Here is a 20,311-nt window from a genome sequence, read left to right as displayed (position 1 = left end):
GAAAGGAAAGGAAAGGAAAGGAAAGGAAAGGAAAGGAAAGGAAAGGAGGAAGAAACAAAGAGAGGGAGGGAGGGAGAGACTACTGACCACAGAATGGGAGAAATTATTTACAAATCATATATCTGATAGAGGGCTTGTATCCAGAATGTATTTTAAAAGTCTTATAACTCAATAATAAAAAGAAAAAAATTTAAAGTGGACAAGGGATTTGAAAAGACATTTCTCTCAAGAAGATATGCAATTGGCCAATAAGGACATGAAAAGATGTACAATATCATTAGTCTCAGAAAAATGCAAATCAAAAGCATTTCCCATCCATTCAGATGGCTACAATAAAAGAGACATATAATAAGTGCTGGTGAGGTTGTGGAAAAATTGGAACCCTCATCCTTTGCTTGTGACATGTAATTTGCTTCATGTGAAATGGCACATATATATATATATTTTGAGTCAGAGTCTCGCTCTGTCACCCAGGCTGGAGTGCAGTGGTGCAATCTTAGCTCACTGGAACCTCCACCTTCCGGGTTCAAGTGATTCCCCTGCCTCAGCCTCCTGAGTAGCTGGGATAATAGGCATGTGCCACCATGCCCAGCTAATTTTTGTATTTTTAGTAGAGACACGGTTTCACCATCTTGGTCAGGCTGGTCTCGAGCTCCTGACCTCAAGATCCATCCCCCTCGGCCTCCCAAAGTGCTGGGATTACAGGCGTGAGCCACCGTGCCCGACCTAGATTATATTTTCAACTAGAGATTATTTACCTTCCTATTTACTGTGCAACATTAAAGAGATTTTCCTCCTAACTTAAAAAAAAGTTTAATTTTAATACTATAAAATTCAAACATATTATTTCTGGAATATTCTTTGAGTCCTGGGGATCTTAAGCATTTTATAGTTCTATGCCAAAGTCCTACTTAAACAGACTATATAATTTGGCTTTAAACCTAAAATGTCATTTTACATATTGTCAGTGGTCACCCTGGCCAGGGTTCGCTCTGTTAAGGCAGATCTTTCGTGGTACAGACAGCAAGGACTGGGGACCTGAACAGTAAAGCCTTCACATTAATCTTCCAGGGCTGCAGCCAAACCACACGGCTTTGCCCGAAGTGGTCAATATAAAAATTTTATTTGTAGTTAGTGACTCCTGAAAATGTATTCAAAATGCACTCTCTTGGTCTCTTACCATGGCAGGTTAGAAGCTGCTAAGACAAACACGAGATCTTCTGAGCGCGCCAGCCCATCCATTTGCACCAGTAACTCTGTCTTCATCCGCAAGCTTCCTTCATGTTCTCCCCTACAGAGAGACAAGACGTGATTCTCGCAAGTGTCAGTGCCTTTGCCCTCATGACAAGAGCAGCATTCACAGCCACGTCCCTGTGAACAGTGTCTGTTCTGATGGTTAATGAAGCCACTCATACTAGAGTTAGAGAAAACAAGCAATTTGGTGTTATTTTCACATACAGCATAATGGAAAGCAAGTAAATGAATATAATGATGGTATTTAAAAGAAAACCAAAGGCTGGCAGTGAGTTGGAAAATAACTGAAGGGTATGCAGTGCCACTGGTAGATTAAATGCAGCCCAACTGTGTCTACCTGCAGCATTATTTACCTCTTTAAAATGGCATAATTGAGGATAATCCCTTTCACTTACATACACACAGAAAACTACTTTCACACCCTCAGCCTCCTGAGTAGCTGGGACCTCAGGCACAAGCCCGGTTTAAGATATCTCTGGCTAGGTATATGGTTTTTTTTTTAGGATCTATGCCCCTTAAATCTCAACTGCCTTTCCTAAGAGAGAAGACCCTCTCTCAGTATATATATAATATTTATTTATTATATATATTACATATATATACTATATATAATATACCTATACTGAGAGAGGGTCTTATATATTATACTTATATACTTAGCATTAGTAATAATATATAAAATTAGCATTTGCCCATATATTTGCTATATATTTAATTAGCATTTGTGTATAACTATGAGTCCTTTAAAATAATACGATCAAAGAAGTCTTCAGAGCACCCATCCTTATTTCCTGACCCTTTGAAGACTCTAAGTTCAGAGTCTTTGATCCCAGACAAGGAAACAGAAATTCAGGGCAGAACCTGGAACATACACAAGGATAGCAGATAAAGAGTTTTCTAATTAGCCAGATGAAGGCTGTGGGAAACTGGGGATATTGACAAAGCACGTAAGAACAAGTGCATAGAGAGACCTGGTCTTTGTAGAGTGACTACGAGGGCAGGCTGGTGCATTCTCATCTGGGTGCCTGTGCAGTTGCCTGCTTTTGTCAGGCCTGGTATAGAAAGCAGAGCACTCCAGCCTAGGGCTGACAAGCACCAGCTCCAGTTAAGCCATGGAAAGTGTCCCGTTTCAATGAATTACATGAATTCCATATTACTTGAGTACATCTTTATGGTTGTTTTTCCCTGCTGGGAAAATGGTTTCCAATGAGTAAAATTTCATAAATTATATTCTAGTTATACTTCCAATGAGCTAATTAATTGCTTTTTATTACTATTACTTCTGCTTGTTGATAGACCATTAAAGGTCATTAATAAATACAGCTGTGTTGAGATTTCCCAGAGATCTGTTTTTTCAAGCCAGGGGGTGCCAGATTTAGTAAAAAGCTTCAGTGGGAATACCTCTGATCAAGACAGAAAGCTGATCTTAAAAACAAATGAACAAAAAGCACAACACTACTCAGGCTTTTGGAAGCACAAACAGAAGGCTTAGTACAGTCTGAGAAGTGTTCCTTCCTGCTGAGGACATTTGGTGACACTCAATCTTTAGAGATAATATATGTGACGTATTTAAAATTAGCCCTGCTGAGCCATAACCTGATGCCACAGAGAAGTGGTGGCTTCCCAGGCTTCACACACTGTCGAGGACTACCTCTCAGGAGTGAAGTCCAGACGTGGCCCTGCACAGCGGCCAAGTGGGCAAGCCTTGTTCCCTGGTGGCAGCCCCTCTGGCTCCAGAGGAGGCCATCACAGTGGCTATTTTTAGCCATCAGGACCGATATGGCAGCCTGGGATCCTGGAGCTAGAGGATCTTCAGGCCTGAAAACCACTCTGTGGGGAGCGGGGGAAGGGAGGATGGCATTTCCTCCGGTTATAAAAACTACTTAAATCAGCTATTCAGTTAACAGGATCTAATTTAAAGACCTTTCCATGTGTCTGCAGAAAATTTGTGGGCTTATTAATAGGTTCATTCTGCTGGTAAATGTCGATGGGCTTCCGACCATCAAACACACTTACAAGAGGGGAGAAACGATGACAAAAAACAACAACAACAAAAACCCCGATGCTGGCCATTACCCAGGAGCCGTGCCTCTCTGACTCATCACTGACTCCAACTCGTCCAGGAAGATCGTGGATGGGGCGTGGTAACGGGCAAGTTCAAATAACACCTGGGTGGGGGAAAAGCAAGGAAATGTTCAAGCTCATCGATTTAAAGTCCTCAGATGCTCCCAGAGAGTAAAAGCTTAGAATGACTGTAATGATAGGCATTTATGCTGCACTCTGTTATTTTGCAATAGCTTTATAATCATTACAATTATTTCTCCCTACCTCTACCCCATGGGGTTGGATGGTCCAATTATTTCCACTTATCACTTGATAAAATTAGAGGCAAAGAGAGGGTGGTTACTCCAAGGTTACTAATCATAAATATGAGAGCCTCAGATAAAATTTGGTTCCAAGGCTTGCAGTCAGCTAGTTAACTCTTGAAACACTCTGCCAGTAGTATGTTGCATATGGACACAAGAGCCTTGGAATATGTATAATCATTTGATAATTCTTCCCTTAAATTTTGGGGACAATGGGAGGTTATTCTCAGAAAAAAGGATTTCAGGGGAAGGACTGGGTTCCAGTCATGGGTAACAAGGCTGACAGATTTTGCCCCTTTGTGTTCCCCAAATTACTCCGTAGCCTTCCCACACTGCCTCAACAAGGCTGCTTGGTAGGTTCAGGTACTAGAAGGCAGTTCTTGATTGAATACGATGTTCTATTCCAGAATAAAATGAAATATTATAGACTGAACAAGAACAGGAAAGCAACCAGCACAAGAACAGACATATAAAAACAAAATAAAGGGCTCTAAAGGGAGATGTGGTAGTGATGAATAGAATATAACAACCTAAATCTTTTTTTTTTTAACCCTGAAACTGATCTCTTGAGCATCATATACAATCCTTCACCAGCTGACGGGAGAAAACAGTAGAGATTTAGAAAAGAATAGAGATTCTCTAATAGGCATGAGCGATTTATTCTCCATGTCACTTAGCACTAGCAAAGCATCACAGAATCAGAGGGAAAGGGTTCTGAAAGAGCCATGTTGTGGTTTTACAGGCAACAGCAGCTCATCCCTCACAGGTATCCCTGTCACCAAATGGGAAATTCCTCACCTTCCCCACTGCTGGTGGGTACATCCAAGCTCATGTACCAACATCTCTCTTTCAAAAAATTGTTTTATTGGAACAATTGTCAGAGTTTAATGAACTGAGAGATCAATGGCAATGCTGGGGCATTCATCACAGTGCCTTTCAGATACAATAGAGACCACCTAATTCAGAGCAAATAACTTTCCGTCCTTGTCACACACACACAAAGAAGCCCCAATATACCTAATATTAAGGGTGATTACAACACTGGCAATTTACCTAATAAGAAAGGAAATATTAGAATCCTTTATTAGACCCATACATGTTTTTAAGGTGCTCACTAAAGGCAGAGAAATGAAGAGTCTCTGCTAGACCAAACACCCAGTTGGAAGAGGAACCACACCTGGAGACTAGCTCTCCATACTGCCCATTGCATTGCTCTTTCCACTCCTGGGGAGTACATAGGATCCTGGGTAAGTGTTTCTAGAAGCATTAGCCTAAAATTTTCAGAGGAACCTGGAGGAAGTTAAATCTTACAACTGAGGGGCAGTACATTGAAAGATGTAAGCATCAACAGGTGTATGCATTTGCTAAAGAGACCACTCAACTATTCAGTAGTGATCAGCTCTTAAGAGCCATGAACATTAGGAGCAGAGGGAGGAACATAACCCAATGGTTCCCTATAAATAACTCTTTAATTGAAATAGAAAGAGAAACAAATGGTAGAAAAAGTTTCTCTGCTTTAGGGGAAGGTCCTGAAGGGCTTGCTTGCTTTGAAACCTTCACAGTAAGGAGCCTAACAGCATGATCAAGATTGTCCAGCTGAGGATCTTCCCAAAAGCTCATAAAACAAGGAGAAAATTATATAATTTCTGAAAGGAAATGAGATGAGCTCCATCAAGGTTAGTAGAGGTTATCTGTTTCTTCTCATATTGTTCTTTAAAATATCCAAAATAGGCCAGGAGTGGTGGCCAGGCTCACACCTGTAATCCCAGCACTTTGGGAGGCCAAGGCGGGCATTCACCTGAGGTCAGGAGTTGGAGACCTGCCTGGCCAACATGGTGAAAACCCATCTCTACTAAAAACACAAAACTTAGCCGGGCGTGGTCTCGGGAGGCTGAGGCAGGAGAATCTCTTGAACCCAGGAGGCAGAGGTTGCAGTGAGCCGAGATCACGCCATTGCATTCCAGCCTGGGTGACAGGAGCAAGACTTTGTCTCAAAAAAAAAAATCCAAAATAAAAATGCATGTCACAAAAGGATATAAATATTTCTAAACCTTTCAAAAGATGCTCAAGTTCATTCAGAATCAAAGAAATACACATTCGAGCACTGAAATATTGAAATGCACATTTAATCACTGAAATACACAATTACTTTTTACTATTAGATTGGCAAATGTTTATTTTAAAAAAAATTGGTTCTACTCAGTGTTGGCCAGGGTGTGGAGAAGCAAACACACTCATGAGCCATTGATGGGACTATAAGCGGCTACAACCCTGTTGGCAAGCAGTCTGGCAATCAGTGATGTCTGTTTCCTCTGACTTGGCAATCCTGCTTTGTAGAAATTGTCCTACACTACTATATAGGCAAAAACATGTGTACATATAAGACTGCCCACTCTAGCTTTGTTCATAAGAGCAAGAGACTAGAAACAACCTAAAGGCCCGTCAAGAAAAGACTGGTTAAATATGTTTTGGTGCATTCATGCAATGAACTACCATATAAACAAATAAAAGAACATGCTTTGTCTATCTGTAATAGTGTGGAACAATATCCAAGTTATATGTAGTAAGTGGGGGGAAAAGCCAGGTACAAAAGGGAACATATGGTATGTCCCTACTTGTACTTAGAAAAACAGAAACCAGGTACGGTGGCTCATGCCTATAATCCCAGCCCTTTGGGAGGCTGAGGCGGGAGGATTGCTTGAGCCCAAGGGTTCAAGAGGAGCCTGGGCAACATGGTGAAACTTTGTTTCTACAAAAACTACAAAAATTAGCTGGGCTTGGTGGAATGTGCCTATAGTCTCAGCTACTAGGGAGGCTGGGGTGGGAAGATTACTTGAGCCCAGGAGGTCAAGGCTGCAATCAGCTGTGATGGTGCCACTGCACTTTGGCCTGGGTGGCTGGGTGACAGAGCAAGACCTTGCCTCAAAACAAAACAAAACAACCAAAAGAAACAGTTGTTGACATTAATGTAGATAATAGATAAACGTTCTGCAGGGCTACTCCAGCAACTGTTAATAGTAGTTGCCTCTGGGGAAACGGAGTCTGCATATCCTTTTATACTTTTTTTATTTAAGGCTAGTTACTTTAAAAACATAGTAAAAGGCCAAGGCAGGTGGATCATAAAGTCAAAAGATCGAGACCATCCTGGCCAACATGGTGAAACCCCATCTCTACTAAAAATACAAAAAAAAAAAAAACTTAGCTGGGTGTGGTGGTGTGCACCTGTAGTCCCAGCTACTGAGGAGGCTGAGATAGGAGAATTGCTTGAACCCAGGAGGCGGGGGCTGCAGTGAGCCAAGATCGTGCCACTGCACTCCAGCCTGGGTGACAGAGAGAGACGCCATTAAAAAAAAAAAAGGAAGAAATTGGAAAAGGAATCATTTCCTCACTCTTTTTTATTTATTTTTATTTTTGCTCCCACTCCACCAGGACTTTTCTTTACTCTTAGAATCCCAATGAAATAATATTGAACCAGAGGAAAACTTTAAGTAAATACAGTGCTCTCACAGGATGGAGAATTCTTGTTAATTGACTTTTCTGGCTATTCAACATTAAACCAGAAAATCCATGTAACTTCAATCTTTGTTAGGAGTATTATAAACTTTCTGAGTTTCCCCTTCAGCCTAGGTAAGCCCTTTCCCAAGAGTATGTCATCTTTCTTGGTGCACCTTGCAGTGTCTTATGCTCATGATTCTAAACACCACTTTTCATGATGGGAGATGAACCTAAACTAATTCTGGGCGGTATCTTTTAAGAGTTTTGTTGTTGTTCAGCATATAGAAATGAAATGTTAAAAAAAAAAAAAAACTTCAGTGTGATAAGAATTCTAGTTAGATGAATTTCAGCTACAGTCATCGCTAGGCATATGGAAGAGATTGGTTTCAGAACCACTCCCTGTTCCTCCCACACTCTCCCCCGTACCAAAATCTGTGCATACTCAAGTCCCACAGTCAACCCTGGAAAATCCACATATACTTGGGTTTTTCATCCTGTGAATACTGTATTTCACTGAAAAAAAATCCCCATATAAGTAGACAGACCTGTGCAGTTGCAGGGCCAACTGTTGTTCAAGGGTCAACTGTAACTGAACCTCCAGCTAACTAAAATCACATGGAACCATAACTGTAAGTGCAGCTAAATTCAAGCCCCATCTTTGGAACTGGCACTGAGTTAGACACAAGATGAACAAAGAAATAGAAGTTATTAATGTAAATTTCCACAAATTACCATCTTGAAGGGGAAATAAGAATTTATATAAGCTTACATATTTGCAACAACTTGAAAATGATATCAAAGTAATAGTAGGTTATTTTAGGTAAGTCAATCCTTTAAACATATTCTATTATACCTTCCAAATAGGCCATAATATTTTGAGAGTCATCTAAAGGAGTGTAATTTGAACATAATTTGTTAATCACTTTTCAGAAAATATGTAATATTTTATATTCACTTATATTGATTAGGTATCTGCCATTCTACAGACTGTGATAGTTTAATAGGATTTCCAAGAAGGACTCGTCTTACACTGGGACATAAACCATAAATAGAAGTGCTCTTAATGTCATTAGAAGATTCAGTACTATTTTATAATATAAAATATAACATCAACTGTAAATGTGATATTGTAAAGATAGAAACAACCTCTTGAGAGCAAAAAATCTTACAGGCTATGGGCACTATGGAAGCAAAGGCGCTCAGAACATCTGAAAAAATAATGAAGTTTAAAGTTTCTTGATTCTTTCTTAGAGTATCTAGCATAGGGACTAACATACAGTAGTAGCCTCTCAATAAATGTTAACTAAATACAGTGTACATGTTAAATAATAAATGCCTCTTGAATGAAGAAAAAATACGCCACGTCAGAGATTTTTTGCCCCAGCTTTCATGCCTAAATTGCATGAATCAAAAAAAAGCTGTTGATCAAATTCCCAAAGGAAAGGAGCTCATGTTTTGCTCATGGGGGCACAATGAACATCCATAGGTAATAGTCAATCCATTTCCCAAGCTGGTGGTAATCAAGATCCAGGATTGAATCTAACATAAAATCACCTAAAAGCAAAGAAGCTCTGACATCATTTTGTACCGCTGTATTATACTAGAACTTATTTTTAAAAACAAAATTAAGAATTCCTACCCGAACAAGTTTTTCTGAATCCCCTCTCCATTTGCTGACAATGGTGGATGCAGAAATATTAAAAAAGGTTGTTTTACATTCAGTGGCCACAGCTTTGGCCAGTAAAGTCTTTCCTGTACCTAGAGAGAGACACATAAAAGATGAGAAGGCATTTCAACTCCATCAACTCCATCCCCCTGCTTACAGACAGAAGTCAGTCTCACGCACGAGGAAGGAAGTGGCTGCTCAGCTCTCATGTACCCCAGTCCTGAAGTGAGGACAGAAGGAGCAACTCATCCTCTGCACACACACTTAACACGCATCAAAATAGGAAGCTGTGTTTACCTGGAGGGCCATACAGCAGTAGTCCTTTCCAGGGGGAAAGAATTCCTGTAAATAGCTGGGGATACTATGGAAACAAGGAACAAGGATGAGGTTTGGTGCTGACACATCAGCCTGCATATTCTCAGCACAGACAACCCAGGAAAGCTGGAGCAAACGCCTCACAGCTCTAAGATTACGGCTCCCTTTTTTGCTTAAGGTCATCTGCCTCTGACCTAAATAAACAGATCTTATTCACCCCAATTTTATTTTCACCCTCGATTAGAATGCCTGACTTAATTTTTGTGGCTTTTTAAAGGAGCAATTTTTTAAGGAAAAGAAAGGTATATGTAGGTTCTCTTCCTCTCTGTTATAACAGTTGTTTTTTACATGCATAACATCATTTTCCCCAGACATCTATATGCAGAGCATTTGGCAATCTTTTGAATGTTGTAAAGCAGGTATGAATTTTAAAATACATACTAGAACCAACTAATAAAGGTTTACTCGAATAAAGTACAGAGCTATGGGGAAACCTGTTTTAGAAGTTGGGGGTATTCAGGGGCAAATGCATCAAGAGACACTAACTCTGAACAGGACATGCATAGCAAATCTCTCCCATTACTTCAAATTCAAACAATCTGGGGAAGATAGGTGGGAAGGGTTGGTAGAGAACGGGGGAGAGGGGTGTAGCAAGGAATATTAGTAAAATTACAACTAGCTATCAGTTTCTTGCTAATCCTGATGTCAAATCTCAACACATATGGAGTTGTAATGCCATAGAGAGAACAAATCCAGAGAATTTCAATGAGATATTCTATCCTTTCTAAATGTTTTATGCTATAGTTCCACTTGGAAAGGTGAGTAAATTTCTATTAATCCTGAACACCAGTGTATTTCTTACCCCTAAGTCTGAACACAGAAAGAAAGAGGGGGGAAAGAGAATCCAGACGTATGCATTTTGTCTTTTTAGAGGAAAGCATCCAAAAATCAGGGGCCACGTGGGCTCAGTGGTAAGACTAAGTAGGTTATTCAATAAAATAAATGAATAATCCTGACAGCAGGAGATTACAGAAAACGGCCACAAATTATCTGTCGCTCCTTTCATCAAGAAGTAGAGCCTATTTCTCCAACATTTTAATCTGGGCCTGGCCTTGTGACTTGGCCAGCGGGACTGTAGCAAATGTAAGAGACTTGAAAATATAAGGCTAGCATATAAAAAATAAAAGAGGCATGCTTGTGAATTAGAACTTGCCCTTTCTTGCCTCTTTCTGGGAACCCGCTGCCACCATGTGAGCAGGAGTGGGCTTTCCTGCTAGAGGATGAGAGGCCACATGGAGAGACACCTTAGCTGTACTGCTTGTCCCTGACTTTTCACTCTCTCCATCGTTTGCAGCTACTCTGGCTGATGGCTCAGACATGTGATTAAGCCCAGCCAATACCACCATGTGGAAAAAGAGATGAGCCAGCCCAGCTGAGCCCAGCCCCAATTGCCTACCCACAGAATTACAAACAAATAAATTGTTGTCTTAAGGCACTAAGTTGTGGGGTAGTCTGTTATTAACAAAAGCTAAGTTATCATTTACATCCTCATCACTCTATTTGTATCAAACATGGAGAGTATTGTTTTTCTATTTTTCTCCCCAGTTTGAGAACTGCACAGAGATTTGCCAATAATAAGTAATGAGTGCAACAGGCTGGCTTTGCTGGTCACTGCCCTGGAAGGGGCTGTTCAGTCTTCACAACCAGCCAGAAGCAAAGCCCCAGATGATCCTGGGGGGTAGGTGGGGAGGATAAAGGAAGGATCTGTGGAAACAAAGTGAGAGATTCTCCCCAACCAGAGGCATTTCTACAACAATAAGAATATTTTTAAGGGAGCAGGCTAATTTGAATCAATCTGACAAATCATGTATACCATAGAGTCTTAGATCTTAAAGTTTCACTTAGCTCAGACACCTGTCTTGAACTAATATGTAACATGGTTTTAAATGATCTAGAAAGGACCAGGCTTTGGTGCTCCATGGTTGAGAAGGTGTTGTGACACAGGCAAAAAGTTAACGTGTGGACAGAAAATCATCCTGCCCTTCCCTTCCTGATAGGTGTGTGACATACAGCTTGTCCAATGGATATTGAACAGAAATAACCCCCAAGAGGCTTTCCATCCTTACCCTTATAGGATACACAACAGCTTCTTTGACTAACTGCTTGGCTGCATCAAGTCCAATAATGTCATTCCACTTTATGTTTGGATTATGGAGATAAATGTCCTGCAATGCACATTTGATCATTTTGTTAAAACTGATGTTTTCCTCTACAGCTGTAATAAACTTGGGAGCAGCAGAATACTTGACTTACAATAGGATATAAAGTACTAGTGATAAAAACTGTTCATATTAGATATATATACGTATATACATTGTAATTTTGGGTTAGTTCACCAAAGGCATGCCATGAAAATATTCAATGATTTTCCCTGAAAAAGACATTGATAACACAGCATGGTACTTTCTGGGGAGAAAAAAAAACCTCCTAACAACGGACTCTACCTGTCTTCAGTCAATAGCAAACCATGCTGATTTATAACCAAAATTAAAGAAGCTACAGAATATGCCTTCAAATTACATTCGCTGTTACTGTGAAACATAGTTCCTAGCCAGCACCTGGCCTTGCTCTTGTTCCTTGATCTCACAAACACTTTCTTAATTTGTTGCATAAAAGAGATAATGCTCCTCTGAAACCAATTTCTCTTTTTTCCCTAGCCATCATTCCTTACTTCCAGCAGGAGCAATTGCTTCTACAAAATTCAAGGAAGCCCACAACTGAGCGAAAGTGCAGTTTTTCCCTCTTATAGTAGAGCCCTGTAGCAACTATCTAGCGTAATCAATTAAGGTAGCTTTTACTGATAACTAATTTAGTTTCCAAACTTCAATTTCAGCAGACACCTCTGAGCAGTCACTAAGGGGCCTTTCTCAGTAGGAGCTGTTTCGGGCAGACTGAATATCTAGAAGGTTTAAGGAAAAAAACAAAAAAAAAACAAAAAACAAACAAAAAAAAAAAACCTTCTTTCCAAAGTCATTCTGAGTGACTACAGAAAAAAAAACCTGGAAACTACTGTCATATTTACATAATTTTTTTTTTAGACAGAGTCTTGCTCTGTCACCAGGTTGGAGTGCAGTGGCGCCATCTCAGCTCACCGCAACCTCCACCTCCCGGGTTCAAGCAATTCTCCTGCTTCAGCCTCCCAAGTAGCTGGGACTACAGGTGCACGCCACCACGGCCAGCTAATTTTTTTGTATTTTTAGTGGAGACAGTGTTTCACCATGTTGGCCAGGATGATCTCGATCTCCTGACCTCATGATCCACCCACCTCAGCCGCCCAAAGTGCTGGGATTACAGGCGTGAGCCACCATGAACAGCCATAATTTTTAATAAGTAATATATTTACATGATCCAAAAACATGAATACATTTTTTTGAGATGGAGTCTCACTCTGTCATCATGCTGGAGTGCAGTGGCACGATCTTGCTTGCTGCAACCTCCACCTCCCAGGTTCAAGCAATTCTCCTGCCTCAGCCTCCCAAGTAGCTGGGATTACAGGCGTGTGCCACCATGCTCAGCTAGTTTTTATATTTTTAGTAGAGATGGGGTTTCACCATGTTGGCCAGGATGGTCTCGATCTCCTGACCTTGTGATCCACCTACTTTAGCCTCCCAAAGTGCTGGGATTACAGGCGTGAGCCACCATGCCCAGCCTAAATACATTTTTTAAATGCTGGTGAAATGTTTGTGCCTACTCCTGCTCCCTACCCATCCAGTTCCCTCCACCATAGGTGTTTCACATTTATTTTTAATTTTTCTTAAAACAGGGTCTCGCTCTGTAGCCCAGGCTGGAGGGCAGTGGCATGATCACCACTCACTTCAGACTCAACCTTATGGGCTCAAGCAATCCTCCCACTTCGGCCTCCCAAGAAGGCACAAATCACTATGTCCAGCTAATTTTTTCATTTTTGGTAGAGATGAGGTCTCACTATGTTGCCTAGGCTGGTCTCAAACTCCTGGACTCAAGTGATCCTTCTGCCTTGACCTGCTAAAGTGCTGAGATTGAGATTACAGGTGTGAGTGAGCCACTGCACCCAGCCAACTTTCACTTTTATTAGAGACAGTTTTTTTTGTTTTTATTTTTATTTTTGAGATGGAGTCTCACTCTGTCACCTAGGCTGCAATATAGCAACTTCTGCCTCACAGGTTCAAGGAATTCTCATGCCTCAGCCTCCCAGGTGGCTGAGACTATTGGCACACACCACCATACCCAGCTAATTTTTTTGTATTTTCAGCAGAGATGGGGTTTTGCCATGTTGGCCAGGCTGGTCTCAAACTCTTGGCCTCAAGTGATCTACCCACCTCAGTCTTCCAAAGTGTTGGGATTATAGGTGCAAGCCACTACACCTGGTCTAGAGAAAGTATTTATACAAGTGCTTTGGTCTTGCACGATACGTTTAATCCATTCTTGGGTGGAATGACAGAGAAAGGACTGAGTCTTCCTCACTCTGTCTTTAGAGCCTGGATCTACATGGAGGCCCACCAGCCACTCACATTCTTATTACCACCCTTCCTTAGGGAAATCTTGGCGCACAAGAAGGATTCACTTTCCTAGGTATTCAAGGCATCCATAGATCACAGAAGTATTTCCTGCCCTCTTCTAAAGTTGAGTTTCACAAGGTAATATTTAATTTCCCAGCTGACAGTTTCTTCCTATATCAATCCAAAGTTAACAGTCAGAATTCAACAGGACTACCTCGTGAGGTGGCGAGCGCTCCATCAGTGTAAGCAGAGTTTCTACCTTCCGTGCCACTATAGAAAAGATTCCAGATGGAGTCATCTCAGGCCACTTTCACTCTACAGTTCTACCCTCATAGTCATGTTACCCTTTTGCAAAAATGGTAATAAGATTATTGATTTGGGTTGGCATAAAAAATACTTTGCTCTGCTCTCTTATGCATCCGTTACTGTAGCCTGGCTCAGTCCCTCATCCCTCTCACTGGTCAAAACCTCATAGCTGGTCTCCCCATCTCCTTTTCTTTGCTATTCATTCACCTCATTGTTATAGAACAAGCTATCCACAAACACATGGGATGATCCCATTCTCCAATGGATGCCTTTCTAAGGTCCCATCTTCTATAGGCATGTCCCCAGCCCTGGGTACTGCTCATGGAGCCCTTCCTCCAGAACTCTGACTCTGTCCACCCGTTCCCCACCACTTCCTGCTTCCTAGGTGGCCAATGGGAAATGTGCGAAAGCTGCAATTTCTCATGGATGTGCCTATGCCCAGGACGCCTCCCAGCCTCCCTCTTCCACTTTTTCTCTTAGCAATTTCCTGTCTTCTTTCCTAACACTTTCCCCACCCCTCCCTCCTTCATGCTCTCAAAGCAAACCTTGCCCATGGGATGAGACACTTCTGAGGGCAAGGGCTGCTCTGACTCATTCATCTTTGTGTCTCTAGCCCACAGCACACCCCTGACACATAAGAAACAACTGCTGAGCTGAACAGAGACAGCTTAGGAGCCCTTAGCTTCTCAGAGGAGCTGTGAATTTTTGGGATCATTTTAAACACCCCTCTGAGCCTGCCTAGGTTTCAGTCTTCAATTAAATATGAAGCATTAGAAATTAGAAAAATATCCTATAATTCAGGAATCTATTTCCCAGGAACTTGCCCAACTTTACACAGCTAGCAAGAGAAGGATCTAGAAATCAAATGCAGGTCGGCTAATTCCAAAGCCTATTCTTCACTGCCTTCTGATTCCACAGTGCAAGCTGGAAAAGCCAGTAGTCTGGATGGTAAAGTCTTTCCTGCTAATCGTGTTCTTCACGGAAATTTTCGATGATGATATCATCAGACTCTCGACGTCTCTATTTCTAGGCTCTGACTTTTTAAACCAGATGCAGACATATTCTTTTCTTCTTTAAAAGGCTTTCTTTCCTTGACTCTTGGCTCTGCTATAAAACCTTTCACCTGTCCCTTCATTCCTAAGTCTTTTCTCTCTCGGTTTTCTTGGCCTCTATCATGAGATGGTGGGCTTTTTATATTGTAATTTTATGATTCTATAATTTATTTATCATGCATTATTGTGCCTCTAAACAATATGAGTGCCTTTGCAAGTGGGGGCACTTTATAAATAAATGATCATATTTATTGTTATTAATAAAAGAAGCAGCCCACAAAGCTCCAGAAGCCCCAGCCCACATCTGTAAATTTGTGAATTGAGTATCAGGATCTTACCCGGCTCACCACTGCTGCCAATTCTCGCATCTCACTGTTCATGCCAATAAATGCACTCAGAGGTTTCAGTAGTCGTTCCTGATGGGAGGAGCAGAAAGGCTCACATTACAATATTGCTCCATAATTCAGGAAGAAACCCCGGGCAGGTACGGGTCTCGGTGAAACAAACGATGGCAGGTGGCTCTGGCCTTTGACTTGACCTCAAGGTTTACTCAAAATTGTATTTCCAGAGTTCATCTGGATGTTGGCAATTTGAAAGATGAATGTCACATCTTCGCCACTTACTGAGGGGTCTGGGTTACGGTCGAAGGTGTTCAAGGCAAGTTCACTGGTCGCTCCCTTGATGGCATCTGTGAGCAGCCCTTGGAAGTCAATGATTTGGCCCTGAAAAGGAGGCATGGTTATTTATGCCCTGAGAACGTAAGAGAAAACTCTTCTTAATAACTCATTCTCATTAAACCAAGACACATTTATATACCCTGGTATATAGGGCAAACTTAAAGTTAAGCTTTAAAAAGAACCAGCACTAGTGTTAAACAAGATGATTTCCTCAAGTTGGAGCACCCTAAAAAATTGTAAGTACATTTTTCAGAATGAAGTGGATTTGAATAAAAATTCATGAGTATTTCTCAGTTCCTGACACAGACCATCTGCTTCCTTGTATGTTGACTTTCCCTGTATGCTCCCATCCTTTTAAAATGTTACACATGCAGAAAGAACTCATTGGCACAACAGTAACGAGAGTTACTGTCTATAGACTATAATGCATGTTCCCCACTCTGTTGAGTGCTGGGTACAAAATAAGTGTGTAACGTTCTTTGTGAGGACTATTTCTTTTTTGTTATTTTTTAAATTTTTAGTAAAATTTTATTTTTTATTTGTATAAATTTATTGGGTACAAATGTAATAAATTTACATTTCCATCAACAACGTATGAGTTCCCTTTTCTCCATATCCTGTGAGGATTATTTCTAATCCTTTTTGTTTTTTTCTTTAAGAGACAGATATGATCTCACTCTGTTGTGCAGTGGCACAATCATAGCTCACCACAGCCTTAAGCTTCTGGGCTCAAGGGATCCTCCCACTTCAGCCTCCCAAAGAGCTGGGACTACAGGTGTGCACCACCATCTCAGCTGATTTTTAAAAAATTTTTTGTAGAAATGGGGTCTCATTAAGTTGTCCAGGCTAGTCTCCAACTCCTGACCTCAAGTTATCCTCCCACCTTAGCCTCCCAAAGGGCTGGGATTACAGGTGTGAGCCAGCATGCCTGGCCTTTTCTAATTCTTATAACACTTCTGCTAGTCAGGAGTGACACCTGGCTTCACAGATGTGGGAGTAAGACCAGAGAAGTTAAGTGATTTGCACAGGTCCACACAGCTAATAAATGGCTTAAGGCCAGAATTTAAACCCACTTAATCTGTCTTTCAACCCATGATCTTTCCAATAACACCCTGTCTCCCCTAGAGGTAGAAGGGAAAAAGCAAGGATGCACACAAAAAGCATTAATACTAGCCAACATTTATGTAGTGTTTATTATGTGCTTGGCACTGCACCAAGGCTCTCCTTTCATTATGACACTTAAAGTGGGCACTAGGATGATTTCCATTTTACACATGAGAGAAATGAGACTTGGAGAGATTATAAACAATTTGCCCAAAGTTACATAGTGGGGGAGCATCTGAGCTGGGTTTTGAATCCAGACAGGCTGATTCTGAAGCCTATGGCCTTAAGAACAATATACCTACTAAAATTTGCAGGGAGGCTTGGGTGTCCCAAAGCTTGGGTTCTGATATAGTAAGAATGGGTGCCCCTTCCAAATCTCATGTCGAAATGTGATCACCAATGTTGGAGGTGAGCCTGGTGGGAGGTGTTCGGGTCATTGGGGAGGATCTCTCATGAAAGGCTTGGTCTTCTTACCACAGTAAAGAGTGTGTTCTCACTCTATTAGTTCATGAGGGAGCTGTTTGGTTAAAGGAGCCAGGCATCTCCCTCCTCTCTTGCTCCCTGTCTTGCCATGCGACATGCCAGGTCCCTTGCCTTCTTCCATGAGTAAAAGCTTCCTGAAGCCTCATCAGAAGTTGAGCAGATCCCAGTGCCATATGGAACTATGAGCCAAATAAATCTCATTTCTTTATAAACTACTCAATCTCAGATATTCCCTTTTAAGCAATGCAAAACAGATAGACACAGGTACTAACATGAAGATGACAGATCTGGGTTGTTTTTGTTTTTTTTGAGATTGGTCCCAGGCCATATATCCTCATATAACCTACGAACATGTGAAATGCTAGGGACAAAGCCATTTACATTTGGCCCTGAGGATATTTCTGCTGGTAAGAGGATTTATAGTCAGACTATTTCAAAGGTTAAGTGCTGGGTTAAATAGTCCCTTCCTTGTGACCCAATCAAAAACATCCATTCATTTCAACATGAGGCATTCACAACAGAAACTAATGCCACAAAATAGCTAGGCAAAGGTGACTGAAAACACAATAGAAGCAGTGAAGGTGAACAAGGAAACATTTTTCAGAGGGCAGCATTGATTCCAATGGTATCATCTCCAGCAATTACCATGTAAGTGAGGCCCTTAAAGGGAGTCAACTCAGGCCAGTGAGGTCACTGCCCTTGATTTTCAGGGAGGCGCTCCAGTCACCCCTCCAAATTCACACACACAGAGTTAGTTTTTCTAAGAGCTGGCCAAAAGTAAGTTAGCTTTCCAGTGGCTTGAGAACTTGGCTGAAGAAAGAAAGAAGACTCTTAAAGAAATTCAACCTTGGAGAGTATGACCAAGAGAAACGCTGTTCATTTCCAAATCACGTTTTAGTCTGCCTTTTGACTACATCCACCCAATCTGGTCTTTTCTGGATTTGACATTATTATTGACAAATCCAGACATGAGATTGATTATGAAAAAAGTAGAAATATCTATCAAGGACAAAATCAACCCTATATCAACTGATGTTTCATGGTTCACATGAACTTACATTTAGACCAGGAGCCATCCCTCCAAGGAGAAGGATGACACCACTAAGCAGCTGCCACTGACAGACCAGAGCAGAATGAGTATATGTTTCCAACTCACTAAATAATGCAGATGTCCCAGCGCTTTGGGAGGCCCAGACAGGAGGATTGCTTGAGGCTAGAAGTTTGAGACCAGCCTGGGCAACAAAATAAGACCCTATCTCTAGAAAAACAAAAATATAGTTGGATGTTGTGGTGCATGCCTATAGTCCTAGCTACTTGGGAGGCTGTGGCAAGAGAATTCTTTGAGCCCAGGAGTTCAAGGCTGCAGTGAGCCATGATCTCACCATTGTACTCCAGCCTGGGCTAAAGAGCAAGACCCTGTCACAAAAAAAAAAAAAAAAAAAAAAGAGAACAATGCAGGATAATCACACCAATGTTTGTCATTGGTGTAATTACAAAATTGTAATTACAGAATTTTTAAGCTGATGGGAGCACAAGAGACAATCTCTTCCAAGCCCCTCAATTTACAAATGAGGAAACTGAGCTCCTTAGAAATGGGGCAGTTCATGCTAGATCATGCCTTGAGAAAAGAGATTCCAAAGAAGAACCCATTTTCTTTTTTTTTTTTTTTTCCCATTTATTTATTTTACCATCTCACACCACTTAGAATGGCAATCATTAAAAAATCTGGAGACAACAGATGCTGGAGAGGATGTGGAGAAATAGGAACACTTTTGCACTGTTGGTGGGAGTGTAAATTAGTTCAACCATTGTGGAAGACAGTGTGGCGATTCCTCAAGGACCTAGAAATAGAAATTCCATTTGACCCAGCAATCCCATTACTGGGTATGTATCCAAAGGATTACAAATCGTTCTACTATAAGGACACATGCACAGGAATGTTCATTGCAGCACTGTTTACAATAGCAAAGACCTAGAACCCATTTTCTGACCCTCTTCTCCATTTACCTCACAGCCGACATTCAAAAATCACATCTTCACTTTCCTGTTTGACAAAAATAATGTTTTTTGTTTTCATGTTTAAAAAGAAAAATAATTACCCCTTTCAGTGTTAGGTTCAAGAGTTTCACTTACTCTTCGTGGGTGGGAGTTTTCCTCTCCACCGTCTTTATTGATTCTTGATATAGTTAGGCCGAAATCAGCACTCTCCAGGTGAGTGTTACTAACTACCTCCTGAAGAACGAGAAACAAGGAGACATGGGCAGTGAGCAGCCGTGGAGAGATGCTGGCTGTACCTGCCTACTCCATCATGCGAAGTCCGATGCTGGAAAGCAGCTCTGTAAACGCAGATGTGCACATGTAGCTTAGCCACTTTTGTGCAGACCCAGGAAGGTGAGTTAGCTGTTTGCCTGCACTGTGTGGAAGGAGTTGTTCCTGGAAGAATGAGAAGGTGGCAGACCATGGGCCCTGAGCCGCTTTTCCAACGGAGGAAACAGTTGTGCCTCAACCCAACCCCATTGGCTGGCTTGTCTTTTTTCCTGTGATCAGAGGTGTTTTTGTCCAGGAGTGGCTGAATTTTAAGTGCACCAGCCTCCCATGGGACTCATCCTGCCCCACCTTCACCTCTCTTCCATCTGAGTCAGGCTGCGGCGGCCAGAACCGTAGAACCTCCTTGACGGGAGAGAATCCTTTAGACCAGTCAGGTTTTGTGATTATTTCTTTCCATTAATTTTATTTTCATTCCTTTTCTCAGTTTCCATTGGTCTTCTTTCCTTTGAAACCTGGAATATTTTGTCCTAAGAAGGTTCTGGACGTGAGCCTCCTGAGTCAGAAGCCATTGACTTAACTCACCTGCTGGGTTCTCTCCTTGCTGCCCTCTTTGGCCCCGAGGAAGTCCAGTGTGAAGGCCTGCGGTAAGGGCTAACCATGTGCGATTTGGAGAAGCCCAACAGGAGACCTAGAGACCCAGCCACACCTGAAACCATGCCTGGCCTACACTTAGGAACCCAGCAATGTGTTCTGGGACAGGAAGACCCGCCATCTTGGTTAGCTCAGT

At 41.5% G+C, this 20,311-nt stretch overlaps 1 protein-coding gene across 2 annotated transcripts in view; it reads right to left on the bottom strand.

The window, feature by feature from the left end:
* The window catches only part of KATNAL2 (katanin catalytic subunit A1 like 2), a 58,166-nt gene that overhangs the window by 20,646 nt on the left and 17,209 nt on the right, over positions 1-20,311 (bottom strand). For both annotated transcript variants that reach the window (XM_032259382.1, XM_032259381.1), the window contains exons 5-12: positions 19,390-19,488; positions 15,616-15,714; positions 15,331-15,408; positions 11,223-11,321; positions 9,079-9,142; positions 8,755-8,873; positions 3,331-3,422; positions 1,181-1,291 (exon numbers count right to left, since the gene is read on the bottom strand). In XM_032259382.1, coding sequence (XP_032115273.1) covers positions 1,181-1,291; positions 3,331-3,422; positions 8,755-8,873; positions 9,079-9,142; positions 11,223-11,321; positions 15,331-15,408; positions 15,616-15,714; positions 19,390-19,488 — 761 coding nt within the window. The remainder of the gene's footprint in view (positions 1-1,180; positions 1,292-3,330; positions 3,423-8,754; positions 8,874-9,078; positions 9,143-11,222; positions 11,322-15,330; positions 15,409-15,615; positions 15,715-19,389; positions 19,489-20,311) is intronic.

This window comes from Sapajus apella, unplaced genomic scaffold (assembly GCF_009761245.1).
Source record: "Sapajus apella isolate SASKATOON/1434 unplaced genomic scaffold, GSC_monkey_1.0 scaffold109, whole genome shotgun sequence".
Taxonomy (NCBI): Eukaryota; Metazoa; Chordata; class Mammalia; order Primates; family Cebidae; genus Sapajus; species Sapajus apella.
Note: the sequence above shows the minus strand (reverse complement) of the source record. Positions and strands in the feature narration are given on the sequence as shown.